Raw genomic sequence first — 17,230 nt, 5'->3', positions numbered from 1 at the left:
TGCGTGGGCTCTCATTCTCCCTTCACTCCTCGCACGTGGTGATTTTCTCCTTCCTCATTTTTGGCCAGTGATAGTTTCCCATTATATGCAAAACAGACGCAATCGTGGCTTCTCTGGAAACGGGAAAGCAACCCGCCGTTTGATTATGGTCTGCAATTCTGGTTTCCAGGCGAACTATAATTTACCCCTGTGATACGTAATGGTAAATTATGGTTTGCCAAGGAACAGCAAGAGGGGAAATTTGAATGCAAGTTGGTAGGAGGAGAAGGGTGCACACGAATCCAAATCTCGCTGCCATCCATCTGTCTCGTAACAGGGCCAAGTTGGTGATAGCCAGACACTGGACAGCAGAGGCTCTTGCCCATAAAAATCTGAGGTTTAGGTTGTGGGGAAGTTTACCCCCGCCGCCCCTGGATTCAGGGGGGCAGGAGATCAAGGATGGCTGATTTCATAGTTGTTCAGCTGCATTTCCTGGAATAAGTTGAGGCTGCCAATGTGGGTCTGTTGTAGTGCTCAGTAGGTATTCTTTGATATACAATATATTTACTGAAGCATTATGACTACTTTGGAGAAGGTCTAATCTGTATTTTTGTACTGTTTGTGTATGTGTTTTCTGTAATTTGATGTCGAAGGGGTAGGGGAGGAGGAGTTAGAGGGTACTGTACTGTTTCTTTTATTGTTTGATGATTTAAGAAAACCTTTTCACCTTAAGTTTGTCTGCCTTTTTATTTACCAGTTATATTTGATGGCAGTATTTTTTTCTATTGTGTTATTTCTTATTTGAAAATAAATGTAATTTTGGAGTGTTTTTTTAAAAAAGGCTGTAAATTTTTGTTGAAAGGCCTCTTTATTTCCCCCACAATTGTCCTGCTAGCGAGCAAGTCCCTTGGGAAGCATTCTGGTAAAAAACAATCCAGAGTTTTAGCTTTCAACATCTGGCAGATGTTCAGCCTTCCAGTCTGGTTTATCACTGGAGACACTTCCCAGTCTGGGTCCCCAGCATGAAGAAGACACTCAGACCGTCCTTAACTTGTGACCACGCACGCTGGTATTGATAGGGTTGGGTGGGGAGAGAAGAGAAATTATATGCAGACTTCATAGTTGGTGTTTGTTCCTGTGCAGAACAAGAACTATGGTTTGGAATAGTTCCTCTGCGGTAGGGTTGCCAGCTCTGGGTTGGGAAATACCTGGAGATTTTGGGGGCAGAGCCTGAGGAGGGTGGGGCTTGGAGAAGGGAGGGACTTCAATGCCATAGAGTCCAATGGCCAAAGTGGCCATTCTCCAGGGGAACTGATCTCTGTCGGCTGGAGATCGGTTGTAATAGCGGGAGACCTCCGGCCACCACCTGGAAGCTGGCAACCCTACTCTGTGGTATCTTTGACTTCCTTCTCTTGTGACATGGCGGCTGCTCGAGAGAGGCCCTTCAGGACTGGTGACGCACAGAAGTGGTCTTCACTTTCCGTCTCTCTTACAGATGTGTCCATTGCAACGTGGTGTACTCAGATGTGGCTGCGCTTAAGTCTCACATTCAAGGCTCCCACTGCGAAGTGTTCTACAAATGTCCCATCTGTCCGATGGCATTCAAGTCAGCACCCAGCACCCATTCCCACGCCTACACGCAACACCCCGGGATCAAGATAGGGGAGCCAAAGTAAGCATGACCCATCTTGGCTTCCTCCCTGGTGTCTTTTAACCACTGCTGGACCAATCTTGTGCTTCTAATGCTAAATCGGTCTGTATTGCATTATAGGACCTGACGGAAGGGCCGACTCGTTTGCTTTTAGAGAAGCGGGGAAAGGTGAAGCAAGGGTGACTCGGACACTTTCTTTTCTCTCTTCTTCCATATTGCTGAAATTAGGAAATGCTCTGTGCATTCCCCACCACCACCACCACCAAATGTATGCTTTAAGTGTAATATGTGAAGGAAAGAAGTTCGGAGATGTGCATTAGATAAATAAAGTAATCAGAGCGGTCCTTGTTGAACATAAGCAGAGAGGTCCTCGTTAGAGCAACCAAAATGATTAGGGGACTAGAGCAACTGCCCTATGAGGAGAGGTTAAAACACTTAGCTTGGAAAGAATGTAGCTAAGGGGAGACATGGCAGAGGTCTATAAAATTATGCATGGCATGGAGAGAGTGGGCAGGGAGAAGCTTTTCTCCCTCTCTCATAATACTAGAACGCGGGATCATCTGCTGATGCTGGAGGGTGGAGAGATTCAAAACAGATAAAAGGAAGTATTTCTTCACACAGCGCATAGTTAAATTGTGGAACTCCCTGCCCCAGGATGGGGTGATGGCTGCCAGCTTGGAAGGCTTGAAGAGGGGAGTGGACATGTTCATGGAGGAGAGGGGTATTCATGGCTGCTAGTTAAAATGGATACGAGTCATGATGCAAACTTATTCTCTCCAGGGTCAGAGGAGCACGTTTGTTAGGTGCTGTGGAACACAGGCAGGATGGTGCTGCTGCAGCTGTCTTGTTTGTGGGCTTCCTAGAGGCACCTGGTTGGGCCACTGTGTGAACAGACTGCTGGTCTTGATGGGCCTTGGTCGGATCCAGCAGGGCTTTTCTTATGTTCTTAACGTACGCAAACCAAGGATTTTGGCCATATCATGTGCTGAGTGTCTCCAAGGCTGCATTGTGAACTGTGAACCTCAGAAGACTTCTGAGGTCCATGAATTTCACTTGCATCAGTTCCCTCTCCGGTGTTACAGGGTAAGAGGGGAAAGAGAACTCAAGTGCTTCTGCGTAACATGTGAGCCCTCCTATGGCCTTAAAAAAAAAAACTTAGCAAAGGTGAGATCAGCAACTACTTGGCATAAGGGAGGTAATTTAATGTTTTCTGTTACCCCCTTACACCTGCTTTGCACCTTCTTCAAACTTTGCTCTTGCTAGGAACCCTTTCCAGGTGAATCTGCTGCAGAAGCGTTGCCTTTCTGCCGTGGAAGTTTGCATGCCGCAGAGGATGACGGTAGACAGGTTAGGTGGCATTGTTGTTTACACGGCACAAGAGAGTGAATATAATGTTGCTGTCGGATTGCTCGAGATCGGGCTTTATCAAGGAGGAATCCCCGTCCACCTCAAGTGTGTCTCACCCACAGTGAATCTGGCTCTTTGTGCAATGAACAAATCTGTAACAAATAAATTTTCTGTTAACCCCTTGATTTCTTCAGAGCACAGTGTGGGCTTCCTTAAACAGATGACATGAACAGAGGGTGTAGGAGGCCTGGCTTCCTTCCTGATTCTCTCCGTCCTTCGAGTCCATTTTTGTACAACTCTTCAATTTATTTGGTGTTAAGATAATAAGAAAGGCCATGCTGGATCAGACCAAGGTCCATCAATTCCGGTAGTCTATTCACACAGTGGCCAACCAGGTGCCTCTAGGAAGCACACAAACAAGACTACTGAAGCAGCATTAGTCTGCCTGTGTTCCAAAGCACCCAAAATAATAGGCATGCTCCTCTCATCCTGCAGAGAATAGGTATGCATTGTGACTAGTATCCATTTTACTAGTAGCCATGTATAGCCCTCTCCTCCATGAACATGTCCACTCCCCTCTTCAAGACTTCCAAGTTGGCAGCAATCAACACATCCTGGGGCAGGGAGTTCCACCATTTAACTATGCGTTGTGTGACGAAATACGTCCTTTTATCTGTTTTGAATCTCTCACCCTCAATCAGTGGGAAACACACACCTTTCTCTCTTGGCCTTTTGCTAGTTTAAGCTCCTTGTGTTTTCATTGTTTTCATTAACTTTGGCAGGGAGTGGCTAAGAAAACAGCTGAGCTTTGATTTTTACCTTGAAATTTTGTCTTTGGCACCTGAAAGCCAAGTGCATTTTGGCTACTGGTGTGAAACTTGATAAGCTCCGACTGTAGCCTTGAAATATTATGAATATTAAAAATGTGACATTTTGAAGGCCTCCAGATTTCCCCAAAGACAACAGTGCTAAAATACGTCCAATTTCTGCTGCTGTTCTCCCTCTAACCAGATGTCATTGCTAATGAGCATTTTCCTCCCAGGTGGAAGATGAAATGATCATACTGTGATTCATTTAGTTTTAGCGCACTGAAAAAGGTCTCATGTTAAAGCTAAATTTTATACTGTAGGGGTCGGCGTAAGTCAGCTGTGACTTGACGGCACACGCGCACACACACACTGTTATTTATGTGTGTGATAGCCCATAACTCTTGCAGAGAAGTGGCACCCATGCAGGAATTCTGTAGCCTCTTCCAGATCACTAAATTTATCTTCATTGCTGAAGGCCTAGGGGTAATCTTACTCTCATTCCAGAGGTAAACCAATTCAACTAGTAATTCCTCCCAAGGTAACACAGAAAACTATTTCTGGGAGGGTGCTAATTGTTCCTAGTGCTATATTTGCAAAACGTACAATAGAAATGGAACGTACGTGGCAGAGAGCCACTTAAGAACATAAGAAAGGCCCTGCTGGATCAGACCAAGGCCCATCAAGTCCAGCAGTCAGTTCACACAGTGGCCAACCAGGTGCCTCTAGGAAGCCCACAAGCAACACGACTGCAGCAGCACCATCCTGCCTGTGTTCCAAAGCACCTAATATAACAGGCATGCTCCTCTGATCCTGGAGAGGATAAGTGTGCATCATGACCAGTAGCCATTTTTACTAGTAGCCATGAATGCCCATCGTTGTAGCAAGGTCCACCCCAGTATACGCGTAGTGTATGTGTAAAAGTCCTATTCGTATACAAGAGCGCTCGTGTAGGCATCTCTCCAGGAATCCTTCAGAAAGGTGCGGGCCAAATTTGCTGAGATGCCACTTCCTTCCCATATGTATGTTAAGTCTCTGCAGCACATTGTGTGAAAGGGCTAGAGAATTCTAAGCACTCTTGCCAACCTACAGTTCCTAGGGTTCCTTGAGAGAGGAACTGTGACCATTAAACTGGTTTCTCGCTGATAGAAGTTAGTGGCACAGATATACCCACAATTATTTTTTTCTTAATAAGCAGGGGCGGATCCCAAGGCTACATTGTCCGTGGCAAGATTTATTTCAGTCCTTATATCCGTCAAACATTAGATTTACGCTGCTCAAGATCAATGGATCAAGGAGCTTCTAAGGGAGAAAGGAAAGGAATAAGCAGGGGTGTGTTCACATGCTGCAAAAAATAGTCTTACCAAAATTATTTTGCCCTTGACATTCTGGTAGGTCTCGGTGCTTCAGATTTTGCCTCGGACAAAAGTAGGGCAACTCCAAGAAGGTGGCTGATAGACTATTCCTTGAAAGCATAAATTGTCTTCTGCCTGCTTCTAGCAAAACCCACTAAAATGATTTGCAGCGCCAAGATGCCATTTGAAAGCCCATTGCTAAGAAGCACTAGGCATGGTTTAAAAGTGAAGGTAGTCCCCTGTGCAACCACTGGGACATTGCTGGCCCGTGGAGTGACGTCATATCACAATGTTTACTAGGCAGACTTTGTTTACGGGGTGGTTTGCCAGTTCCTTCCCCAGTTATCTTCCCTTTACCCCCAGCAAGCTAGGTACTCATTTTACCAACCTCGGAGGGATGGAAGGCTGAGTCAACCTTGAGCCGGCTACCTGAAACCGACCTCCGTCGGGATTGAACTCAGGTTCTGAACCGAACTTTGACTGTGTCACTGCAGCTTACCACTTTGTCCTATGGAGCATGGTTTAACTATAAAAATTGCCTTACGATTAAATCTTCTGTTGAGAAGTCAAAGGTTTCATTGAACCTTAAACTTTGATTTTTTCCAGCTGTTTAGTTCGAATACTGTCCATTCTGGAGAATGTGGTTGAAAGAATTGTGTCTGTGTTTGGTTGGTATCCTCTTATAGGCTGGATGAATGTCCTCTTAAAGAACTCTCCTCCCACTAAAGTGGATTTTCCTCCCACGGAAGAGTCCCTTAAGTTGGAGGAAGATTCTTTAGGCTGGAGGAAAGCTTCCAGCTTTGCTCAGTAGAAGTGGTGGGATACAGACCTATCTCTTGGGGAAGGGAATTTGCACTGCTTTCCACCAATACCTACAGTTAGCCTGTATGCTTTGTGTTTTTTTTTGTTTTGTTTTGTTTTGGTGGTGAATAATATTGAATGTCGTTGGTTCCAAGAAATAAGTTACAATAGCAACTGGCTTTATTTCTTCAACTTTTCTCTTTGTTTCTAGAATAATATACAAATGTTCCATGTGTGACACAGTGTTTACTCTGCAACCTTTGCTGTATCGCCACTTTGACCAACACATTGAGAACCAGAAGGTCTCGGTCTTCAAGTGTCCGGACTGTTCTCTCTTATATGCACAGAAGCAGCTGATGATGGATCATATCAAGGTATGTGGGTGTCTTTGGATACACAACTGTTGTGTGCAACAGTCGTGGGAAATCAGCTAATAGCAGGAAAGCTGCCGAAGTAAATGATGGTAGATTCCTTGTTCTCAAAAGATCAGGAGTCCCTTGAATCCAGTAGAATTTCTGAATATATTTGCATAGCATTAGGCTGAAAGGTGGTTTACCATGAACAACCATGATGTCACCTTTTTCTAAACCCTGTTTCATAGACTTTTCCTTTTATAGAGGGGTAGCTGTGTTAGGGCTTTTCTGCATTCTCATTTTCCTCATTTCTAAGCTCTTGTTTCTTCGGGGGGGGGGTCAGTTCTGCACTTGTTTTGCTCCTTCTAGTGGTCGATTCAGTATCACACAGGTTCAAGTTCAGCATAAAATGCTGCAGTTTAAATCTGCAGGGAGATACGCTGGACTTAAACCTGTGTGATATCGAATTGACCACTGAGGGAGGGGAACATGTGCTGTACTGGGGGGAAAACAACCCGGAAGAAACAAAGGAACTTAGAAGCAATGTAAATGAGAATGCGGAAAAGCCCTCACATTTATAATCCTAAACACTTAACTAAAATTGAGCTTAGAAGGGTATTACTCTGCTTCATATGGCGCTGTTAGTCTGTGCCAGCAAAAAATTAACAGGAGGCTTCTAGCAACTTAATGCTTTAACAACATTTTACATCAATGTAAGATTTTGCATACTAGAGCCCACTTAGCATCTGTCAAAGTTCTGTAAGTATTTGGCCAAGTGTAAGTGATTGCAGTCTGCCTAGTAAACATTGTGATGTGTTGTCACCCCATGGGTCAGTAATGACCCAGTGCTTGCACAGGGGACTACCTTTACCTTTTTAAGTGATTGCATTTGTCCTAATGGGAATGCAAGTAAGGGATCACTTTTGAATGATCCCCCCCCCCCCGCATATAAGACTGTTGAAAACGGGAATACACTGGTGGTGGCTAGCCCAGAATCTTGCTTCCTGATTTGCCAGTGTTCTAAAATTTGTCTGCCTTGAGTGGTTTCTTTTATGGGAAAAATTCAAATATGCAGTCCTCACCTGTAGTCCAAAGTGGTCCAGTTCCTCTGTATCAGCGGTTCCCAGACTTTTTGAGTCATGGAGCACTTTTCAGGAGAGAAATTCGTCACGGAGCACTAATTTTCACCTAGCACCTATATACTAAACCGAATGACAGTAGTATTGACGATGGAAGGTAGTTTAAGCAGTTGGCATGTTAAACATCAAGTTTTATTTCATTCAGAACTATTCACAATTTTATTCACAATTTTGAGATCTTGTCACATTTATTTTATTTATTTTTCTTTCCAATCTCTTCACGGAGCGCTAGGAGATGTTTCATGGAGCACCAAATGCTCCATGGAGCAGTTTGGGAACCACTGCTCTAGATCATAATCTCTGTGCTGCATGTGGGTCCCTCTGATTCAGTGGAGCTGAACTTCTAAGCAGCTGTATTTTGGCTTGTGGCCTTGCATCAGCTGATAGTAGCTCATTGAGTCCAATCTAATCGGTGGGTGTCTTTTTTGCTTTGTTTTTAATATATATTTTAGTCTATGCACGGGACGCTGAAAAGTGTCGAGGGGCCTCCAAACCTGGGCATCAATCTGCCCCTGAGCACAAAGCCCACCACTCAGAACTCCGTGGGTCACAACAAAGAAGATTCCAAGTCCGTCAATGGGACAGAAAAGATGGAGAAGAAATCCCCCTCCCCTGTAAAGAAAGCAGAGCCCAAAAAAGTACCCAATCCTGGCTGGACGTGCTGGGAATGCGACCGGCTGTTTACGCAGAGAGACGTTTACATATCCCACATGAGGAAGGAGCACGGAAAGGTAAATAAATGGCTGTGTTTACCAGGTACAAGGAGAGAATGAGAAAGGCGCCCATTAGCCACACTTAGGGCTGCCTGACACCAAAAGACTATCAGTCTGTCTTTTCACTGGTGCATCAATAAATATATGCATTACATTTGCACGAAATGTCAAGTCCAGTATTTTAAAGTCAGTGTACATGTATTTTAGTTAGTTTGTTAAATATTTCATAGAATCATAGAGTTGGAAGAGACCACCAGGGTCATCTAGTCCAACCCCCTGCACAATGCAGGAAATTCACAACTACCTCCTCCCCACACCCCCAGTGACCTTTCCATGCCCAGAAGATGGCATATTGCTATAAATTGTGAACCATGGGTATATACATGTTTAACGATTGGGTGTTTAGAGTGCAATTTTTGCTTCTCAGTATATTTTTATATACTTCATACTTTTTACTTTTTTCCTAAAGGGATTTCTCTCTTTTATTGACATTTGCATGTTGCTAAAACCTCCATGTAGGTGTCTTATGGGGAATGTTGAAGGGCATGCCTGTGTGGCTGTTAGTTTTATTTATTGTGGATTTTATTGTACACATTATGTCGCTTCCGACTTATGGGGCCCCTACAAATTAATTACCTCCAAAACATCCTGGTCACATTATGAGAAGAGAAGAGTCACTAGAAAAGACAACAATGCTAGGAAAAGTGGAAGGCAGCAGGAAAAGAGGCAGACCCAACATGAGATGGATTGACTATGCAAAGGAAGCTGCGGCCCTCAGTTTGCAATACATGAGCAAGGCTGTTAATGATAGGAAGTTTAAAAGACATTAATTCATAGGGTGAACATACCTCGTAAGCGACTTAACGGCACTTAACACACACAAAACATCCTGTCATTAACAGCCTTGCTCAGGTTTTACAAACTGAAGGCCATGGTTTTCTTTACTGAGTCAGCCTATCTCATAGGATATTATTATATGAAGATTTTTGTAAGCTTTTTCAGGCTTTTCAAGTGGGTGCAGAGGAGAGCAAAGAGGATTATCGGGGGCCTGGAGACCAAGCCCTATGAGGAAAGGCTGAGGGACTTGGGAATGCTCAGTCTGGAAAAGAGGAGGTTGAGTGGGGGGACATGATTGTTCCCTTTAAGTATTTGAAGGGCTGTCGCTTAGAGGAGGTCAGGGAGCTGTTCCTGTTGGCAGCAGAGGATAGGACTCACAATAATGGATTCAAATTGAGGACGGAAAGGATATTAGGAATAACATTTTTTACTGTGAGAGTTGTTTGACAGTGGAATCAGCTACTGGGGAGGGTGAGCTCCCCCTCACTGGCAGTCTTTAAACAGAGGCTGGACAAGCACTTGTCAGGGATGCTCTAGGCTGATCCTGCATTAAGCAGGGGGTTGGACTAGAGGGCTTGTATGGATCCTTCCAACTCTATGATTCTATTATTCCTTCTGTTCAGGGGTGGGGTATAAATGTATTTTTAAAAAAATTAAGCAGATTGGATCCAACCAGCTTTTCTACTGGTGAATAAAAGGAAGGAAAAGATCCTCATAACCATGCGGGGAATCATGGCACCTGCAGGGACAAAAGCCATGTAGGATGAGAGCTTTGGTAAGGTAGAGAATTGGGGAAGAGTGAGCCAGAAAAGCTGGCTGGGTCCATCCCAATGTATGAAGTGGATCCAAAGAACCCTACTCAGGAACTTTGCTCACCAAACGGATATTCTCATCTCCTTCTGTCTTCTGCAGACCACCCTAACAGCCCATGCCACCCCAAAGCGGCTACTGAGAGTCTTTAGACCAGTGGAGATGAGGAACAGTATCTCCAGAGAGAAATCTGCAGAAATCACACACCTTCCCCCTCCCTTTCTTGCACACCAGCGCCTTCTTCTTGTACCAATACACCCTTATGTCCGATCAAAAGCGCTGAGAAGTTAATAAACAAAAAACATCATTTGTAAGAAATGAAAACTGTTGGTATTTTTACATATTTCCAGCATGGAGTAGGGGTCACTGGGGGTGAGTGGGGGGGGGGAGGTAGAAGTGAATTTCCTGCATTGTGCTGGGGGTTGGACTAGATGACCCTGGTGGTCCCTTCCAACACTACGATTCTATGTCTGTGGCCTCCAGCCTGTTTTTTTGGTTCACCCTACCAAGAGGGGTTTGCAGTAGTAAAATGAAAGAGGAGAGAAGGGGTGGATGCTCATAATTTCCATTGCTGATATTCCACAGAAACCCCTGGGCATGAGTAAAACTAATGAAAAACATGTCAGTTTTGCTGCCTGAGGTAGGCGAGGGAGAAAGCTACAGACGCCGTATGGGAAATATTGTGAAAATGTAATAAGTTCATAGGTGTTAGCACAGCCGAAACCTCGTAAAATTCAGGACTTGGTGGTGGAGGCGGGGGTATATTGAAATTCCCACTCATGGCAGCTTTCCAAGACAGAAGATGAAAAGGACAGAAAATGCATTGGACCAGAGCATTCTTGGATGTGTGCTTTTGCCTGCTACAGTCCCTTTAATCATGGACAGACTTTGACGCACATCCCTCAAACGGTTTGCCACCCTGGCCTGGATCACATAGGCTGGGTACCCAAGGTTGGGTAGAAAGGATAAAATAATGTAATAGAGGGGAAAAAAATTATTTTAAGGCACTAAATCAGAATTAAAAACATTAAAAACGATAAAACATGGCACAATGGCATCTCATAAGGTTGATAGACTTGAACCACACGCCATACGCGTTTCGGCCCACAGTGGTCAAATAAAACCTGTACAATGCACACACAAGTATTTGCAAATATATCAACATGTGTGTGTGTGTGTGTGTGTGAAGTGCCATCATGGTGACCCTATGAATCATTGTCCTCCGAAGTGTCCTGTACTTAACAGCCTTGCACAGATCTTGCAAATTGAGGGCAGTGGCTTCCTTTATAGAGTCAATCCATCTCCTTTTGGGTCTTCCTCTTTTCCTGCTGCCTTCAACTTTTCCTAGTATGATTGTCTTTTCCAATGACTCTTGCCTTCTCATAATATGTCCAAAGTACGACAGCCTCAGTTTAGTCATTTTAGTTTCTAGGGTCAGTTCAGGCTTGATTTGATCTAAAACCAGGGTATCCGTAACACTCTCCTCCAAGATAATTCACAGTGGGTAGCCGTGTTAGTCTGTTTGTAGTAGTCAAAAAGGGCAAGAGTCCAGTAGCACCTTAAAGACTAACAAAAATATTTTCTGGTAGGGTATGAGCTTTCGTGAGCCACAGCTCACTTCTTCAGAGGTCTGAAGAAGTGAGCTGTGGCTCACGAAAGCTCATACCCTACCAGAAAATATTTTTGTTAGTCTTTAAGGTGCTACTGGACTCTTGCCCTTTTTGACTCTCCTCCAACACCACATTTCAAAGGAATCTACTTTCTTCCTATCAGCTTTCTTCATTGTCCAGCTCTAACACCCATACATAGTAATGGGTTTGATTCCCCACTTCGCCACATGAGTGGCGGATGCTAATCTGGTGAACCAGGTTTGTTCCTCCACTCCTCCACATGAAGCCAGCTGGACGACCTTGGGCTAGTCACAGTTCTCTCAGAGCTCTCAGCCCCACCTATCTCACAGGGTGTCTGTTGTGGGGAGGGGAAGGGAGGGTGATTGTAAGCTGATTTGATACTTCCTTACGTGGTAGAGAAAGTCGGCATATAAAAACCAACTCCTCCTCCTTTTATTGTAAGAGGAAAGGCAGGATATAAATGCTTTAATAAATACATACTAACACTATGTAATCCTTGAGTCTCAGCAAGCAAGGCAGACTATCAATAACCAAATGATGATGATGATGATAGCAAAATAAATAAATAATGGCAAGGTAGAAAGGAATTCTTCCAGATACTTCCAAAAAATCACTGTCAATCAGAATAGAACAGAGTGGGGGCTGTCTGTGGAGCAGTGCTATAGGGCAGGTTTCTATAACTAATGCCATGGCAGAGGTAAGGGGGAGGCTCCTCCCATGGCTGTGTTCAGAGGACTGTCTGTATACTGCAGGAGTTCCCAGCGTGCTGCCCATGGGCACCAGGCCGCCCACTAGTGCCCGTCAATGGTTTTTAAAAAGGGAGTGGGGCCAACAGAACTTCTGATCGGCCACTGGAAATCTAACCGATACTGCCAGATAAGTGCTTCTTAGCTAGCTCAGTAGGTATTCTTGTGTGTATGCAAGATAATATTCTAAATGCGTTCATCCTGTTAAACAGAGCTTCTGCATGAAATGCTGAAGAGATAGATACGCATAACCTAACTCTGACATTTTGTGGCTGGCTCCGCCTCCTGTGGCAGCCATTTTGTGGTTGTGCCCACCACCCGTTGTCAGATTTCCAAAGGTGCCCACTGGCTCAAAAAAGTTGGGGATCCCAGGTATACAGTTTCTCTTCCTCTAGTGGATGCATTGCTTTGGGACCATTCTTTGGGTTATGTCATTCTTCTGTGTTGTAGAAAGATATAGGGGTGGCAAGTGGGGAAACCTCCATGGGCTTGAAGGTAACGCCCTATTCATGTGTAACAGCCTCTGCTCTGTGTTGAAAAGTGTCTTCCCTTTTCTTTAAAGCAAATGAAGAAGCATCCTTGCCGCCAGTGTGACAAATCTTTCAGCTCCTCACACAGCCTCTGCCGCCACAATCGAATCAAGCACAAAGGCATTAGGAAAGTATACACCTGCTCGTAAGTTCTGCTTTTATCGATATTATCGTTTATTCGTTATTTCCAACATTTTTTTTAAACAAGTCCTTATTTATTTATTTTTGCGATAATGTTGCACATTAAGGTTTAACCGTAGTCTACCAAAAAGAGCCCTGCGGCGCAGAGTGGCAAGCTGCGGTGCCGCAGTCAAAAGCTCTGCTCACGACCTGAGTTCGATCCCGACGGAAGTTGGTTTCAGGTAGCCGGCTCAAGGCTGACCCAGCCTTCCATCCTTCCGAGGTTGGTAAAATGAGTACCCGGCTTCTGGGGCAAAGTGTAGATGACTGGGGAAGGCACTGGCAAACCACCCCGTAAACAAAGTCTGCCTAGGAAACGTCGGGATGTGACATCACCCCATGGATCAGGAATGACCCGGTGCTTGCACAGGGGACCTTTACCTTTTTATAGTCTACCAAACTCATATTTAAGTGACATAAGCACCTGAAAACACCTAATCATGATTTACCCTGGCTATATTTTTTAAAATGGTCTATTGATCCCCCCTGACAGCTAGAAGGCTTCCAGAGACAGAGCTGGCAAATTGAATGTGGCACCTGTTTCTCCACAATTAAGTCAGTTCCAACATAATTGTATGCCACCTTTTTGTCCAATCACAGCCGGCTGACATGACAAAACATTATAAAGACATATAATAAAAACAATTAAACTCAAAATTATTACTCATTAAACAGTAACTAAAATATAGGGCAGGAAGAATGTATCCCTTGGGAATGCCAGACAGAACAAAAAAGGCAGAAGACAGTGTCAGAAGAGGACAGATGAATATCCCTGAGGAGAGAGTTCCACAGTTTGGGTGTCACAACCAAATGTTCCAAAATACGGAAAGATCCGAAATATGGACCACTTCTGGTCTCAAGCAGTCCAGATAAGGGATCCTCAACCTGTATAATAATACAAAATATGAAGGGCTGTACTCTTTATGTTGGTGGTGGAGATTTTTCTTTTTACTGCATTTATGGGTTCTCTGATGAAGAACCTTAAAATGGAATGAGCAATGTCTTTATCACGCCATCAATATGCATGGCCATCACTATGTCCACCGACGGTGAATTCCATAAGTTAATTACCGGTTGACTGAAGAAAATCCTTCCTTTTGTCTGTCCTGAACCTGTCAGTTTCAGTGGGGGTCCCCGAGTTCTAGTCCAGTTTCTTTTCACACGGGCACCAGTGCAAAATTATCTGGGCAGCTTTGTGACCCCTTACTTCAGTCTTTCAGATCCTCATCTAGTAAATGTATGCCACTCACATGCACAAACAAGAGACGTGAGCATGCTCAGATATTCCATCATTAGTCTTGCATGCACCACTTTTGCATCCGTCGCCCTTCTTGATTGTGTGTGATTCAAGTGGCAGAAAGGACCTGTACTTACTTATGTCTGCTGTACGTTTTTCACAGGCACTGCCCAGATTCGAGACGTACTTTCACCAAGCGATTGATGTTAGAAAAACACATTCAGCTGATGCACGGCATTAAGGAGCCCGATGTGAAAGAGATGACGGAATCCACCAACGTCGGAGAAAGTGAAGTCAAAGAAGACACCAAGGTGAGAGAGATTCATGTAATTGGTTTGGCAGAGGCTACCGCTGCTGCAGAAGGATCTTCACTATGTGACTGAAGGTAAGCTGTGGCAGCCGTTTTGTGGCTGGCTCCCCCTCCTGCAGCAGCCATCCTGTGGAAGCCATGTTGTGGCTGGGCCCCACCACACTGAGTCAAAATTCCAAAGGTTCCCACTGGCTCAAAAAGGTTGGGGACCCGTGGTGTAGTGACTAGAGAATTAGAATCATAGAATCATAGAGTTGGAAAGGACCACCAGAGTCATCTAGTCCAGCCCCTTGTACAATGCAGGAAATTCACAACTACCTCCCCGCGCACACACCCAGTGACCCCTACTCCATGCCCAGAAGATAGAAGACCTTCATCTCGAAAGGGTAAGCCAGGGGTGGGGAACGTCTGGCCCGGGGGCCGTATAAGGCCCGCAAAATCATTTGGTCTGGCCCTTCATGGGTCCTGGAAGATCTCTAGCTCAGAAGGATGTTGCCCTGCCTGAATCTCTTGGGCCCAGCTGGGGACAGCAGAGCTCAAAAGTGAGTTGCTCTATGTGGCAGACACTTGGAGCCGTCTCTGGTCGTGCCTTTTGGCTAAATGTTTGACCAAATATAGCAGGCTAATTTTTAAGTTGATAATTTTGTATGGCCCGCGAATGATGTTATAAATATCCAAATGGCCCTTGACAGAAAAAAGGTTCCCCACCCCTGGGGTAAGCCATGGTCCCCCCCAAAAAAACCCTATTTCCTGACAACACCGTCTACGTAACCAGTCATTTATTTGCAGAATTCTTCATTCCCTTCCTAAGCTGCGACCTTTGACGGGAAGAACTGACAAAAACACAACCTGTGCTCCCAGGATCAGAGGAGTATGCGTATTATCTTAGGTGCTTTGGAACCCAGGCAGGACAATGCTGCTGCAGTCGTCTTGTTTGTGGGCTTCCTAGAGGCCCCTGGTTGGCCACCGTGTGAGCAGATTGCTAGACTTGATGGACCTCAGTCTGATCCAGCAGGGCATTTCTTATGTTCTTATTTTCTTCCTATTCTAAATAGCCCAGGCTAGCCCGAGCTTGGAAGCTAAGCAGCTTCAGCCGTGGTCAGTACGTGGCTGGGAGGCCACCAAGGAAGACTGGGGTTACTATGCAAAAGAAGGCAGCAGTGGCAAACCACCCCTGCCCGTCTCAGTTGCGACTGAACAGCACTGAATTCCTGTTAGAACTCTCTGCTCCAGGCTGTAGCGGGAGCCAGGAGCATAGATAATTTCAAAAGGTGATTGAGACATAATGCTAAATAGAACCTCCACGTTTGGAGGCAGTGTTTCTCTGAAAGGGGAAGGTTTTTTGCTTCTACATCCTGCCTCGGGCCTTCTAAGTCATTTATAATGGTGGACTAGCTCGAACATTGGCGTGAACTTCGTACATCATGTGAAAATTTCTTTAATTTCGTCTGTTCTAAACTCTGTGTGTGTTAAGTGCCATCAAGTCGCTTCCGACTCATGGTGACCCTATGAATCAATGTCCTCCAAAATGTCCTATCCTGAACAGCCTTGCTCAGGTCTTGCAAATTGAAGGCCGTTTCTTCCTTTATAGAGTCAGTCCATCTCTTGTTGGGTTTTCCTTTTTTCCTGCTGCCTTCCACTTTTTCTAGCATGACTGTCTTTTCCAGTGACTCTTGTCTTCTCATAATGTGACCAAAGTACGATAGCCTCACTTTAGTCTTTTTAGCTTCTAGGGTCAGTTCAGGCTTGATTCGATCTATAACCCCCTGATTTTTTATTTTTTATTTTGGTTTTTTGGCAGCCCACGGTATCCGTAACACTCTCCTCCAACACCACATTTCAAAGGAATCTACTTTCTTCCTGTCAGCTTTCTTCTTTGTCCAGCTTTCACACCCATACATACTGCTTGTCAATTTGGTTGATCTGTTGTAAAAACGGGCCCTAGCTCAAATAACGGTCTTCTGCTTCTTCCAAAGTATAGAAGCCATGAATATTACTGAGCATAACCACATGGTTATAACTGGGCTTTTATAAAATGGCTGTCTTGTCCATTTCAGGTTCCCAGTCCGAAGCGTAAATTGGAGGAACCCGTGCTGGAGTTCAGGCCCCCCCGAGGAGCCATTACTCAGCCGCTGAAAAAGCTGAAGATCAACGTTTTCAAAGTCCACAAGTGTGCAGTGTGCGGCTTCACGACGGAGAACCTCCTCCAGTTCCACGAACATATCCCCCAGCATAAATCGGACGGCTCTTCCTACCAGTGCCGGGAATGCGGCCTCTGCTACACCTCCCACGTCTCCCTTTCCAGGCATCTCTTCATTGTCCATAAGCTGAAGGAGCCGCAGCCCGTCTCCAAGCAGAACGGTTCCGGGGAAGACAGCCAGCAGGAGAACAAACCCAGCCGCGAGGAGGAGGCGTCCGGCAACTCCGTGTCCGACCGGAAATGCAAGGTTTGCTCAAAGACCTTTGAAACGGAAGCTGCCTTAAACACTCACATGCGGACCCATGGGATGGCCTTCATCAAATCGAAACGGATGAGTGCGGCTGAAAAATGACCTCCCCCTCCCCCATCTCGCCCATGCATTTCAAAAGCAGAAAGGAAAAAGACAAACCTTCTCTACTTCAGAACATAAATGAATTTTTTTTGGTACAGAAAGTTCACCTACGGTAATAGTGTTAACAGTTCTGTCCATGACGTTGCAGTATAGTCTATATTTAAATGTATCTTCCTCACTCCTTCGCTATAGATAATAGATATATGTAGAGAGATAGATATATATAGACATGTGTGCTTATATGTCTGTATAT

The 17,230-nt window shown here is 44.9% G+C and overlaps 1 protein-coding gene across 1 annotated transcript in view; it reads left to right on the top strand.

The window, feature by feature from the left end:
• Positions 1-16,977, top strand: part of ZNF532 (zinc finger protein 532) — a 31,351-nt gene extending 14,374 nt beyond the window's left edge. Inside the window, exons 3-8 of the mRNA XM_056848285.1 lie at positions 1,475-1,651; positions 6,151-6,313; positions 7,884-8,162; positions 12,731-12,843; positions 14,279-14,426; positions 16,483-16,977. Of these exons, the coding sequence (XP_056704263.1) occupies positions 1,475-1,651; positions 6,151-6,313; positions 7,884-8,162; positions 12,731-12,843; positions 14,279-14,426; positions 16,483-16,977 (1,375 nt within the window). The remainder of the gene's footprint in view (positions 1-1,474; positions 1,652-6,150; positions 6,314-7,883; positions 8,163-12,730; positions 12,844-14,278; positions 14,427-16,482) is intronic.
• The last annotated feature ends 253 nt before the right edge of the window (positions 16,978-17,230 follow it).

This window comes from Euleptes europaea, chromosome 4 (genome assembly GCF_029931775.1).
Source record: "Euleptes europaea isolate rEulEur1 chromosome 4, rEulEur1.hap1, whole genome shotgun sequence".
NCBI lineage: Eukaryota > Metazoa > Chordata > Lepidosauria > Squamata > Sphaerodactylidae > Euleptes > Euleptes europaea.
The sequence above is the reverse complement of the archived record's forward strand: the minus strand, read 5'-3'. Positions and strand labels throughout refer to the sequence as shown.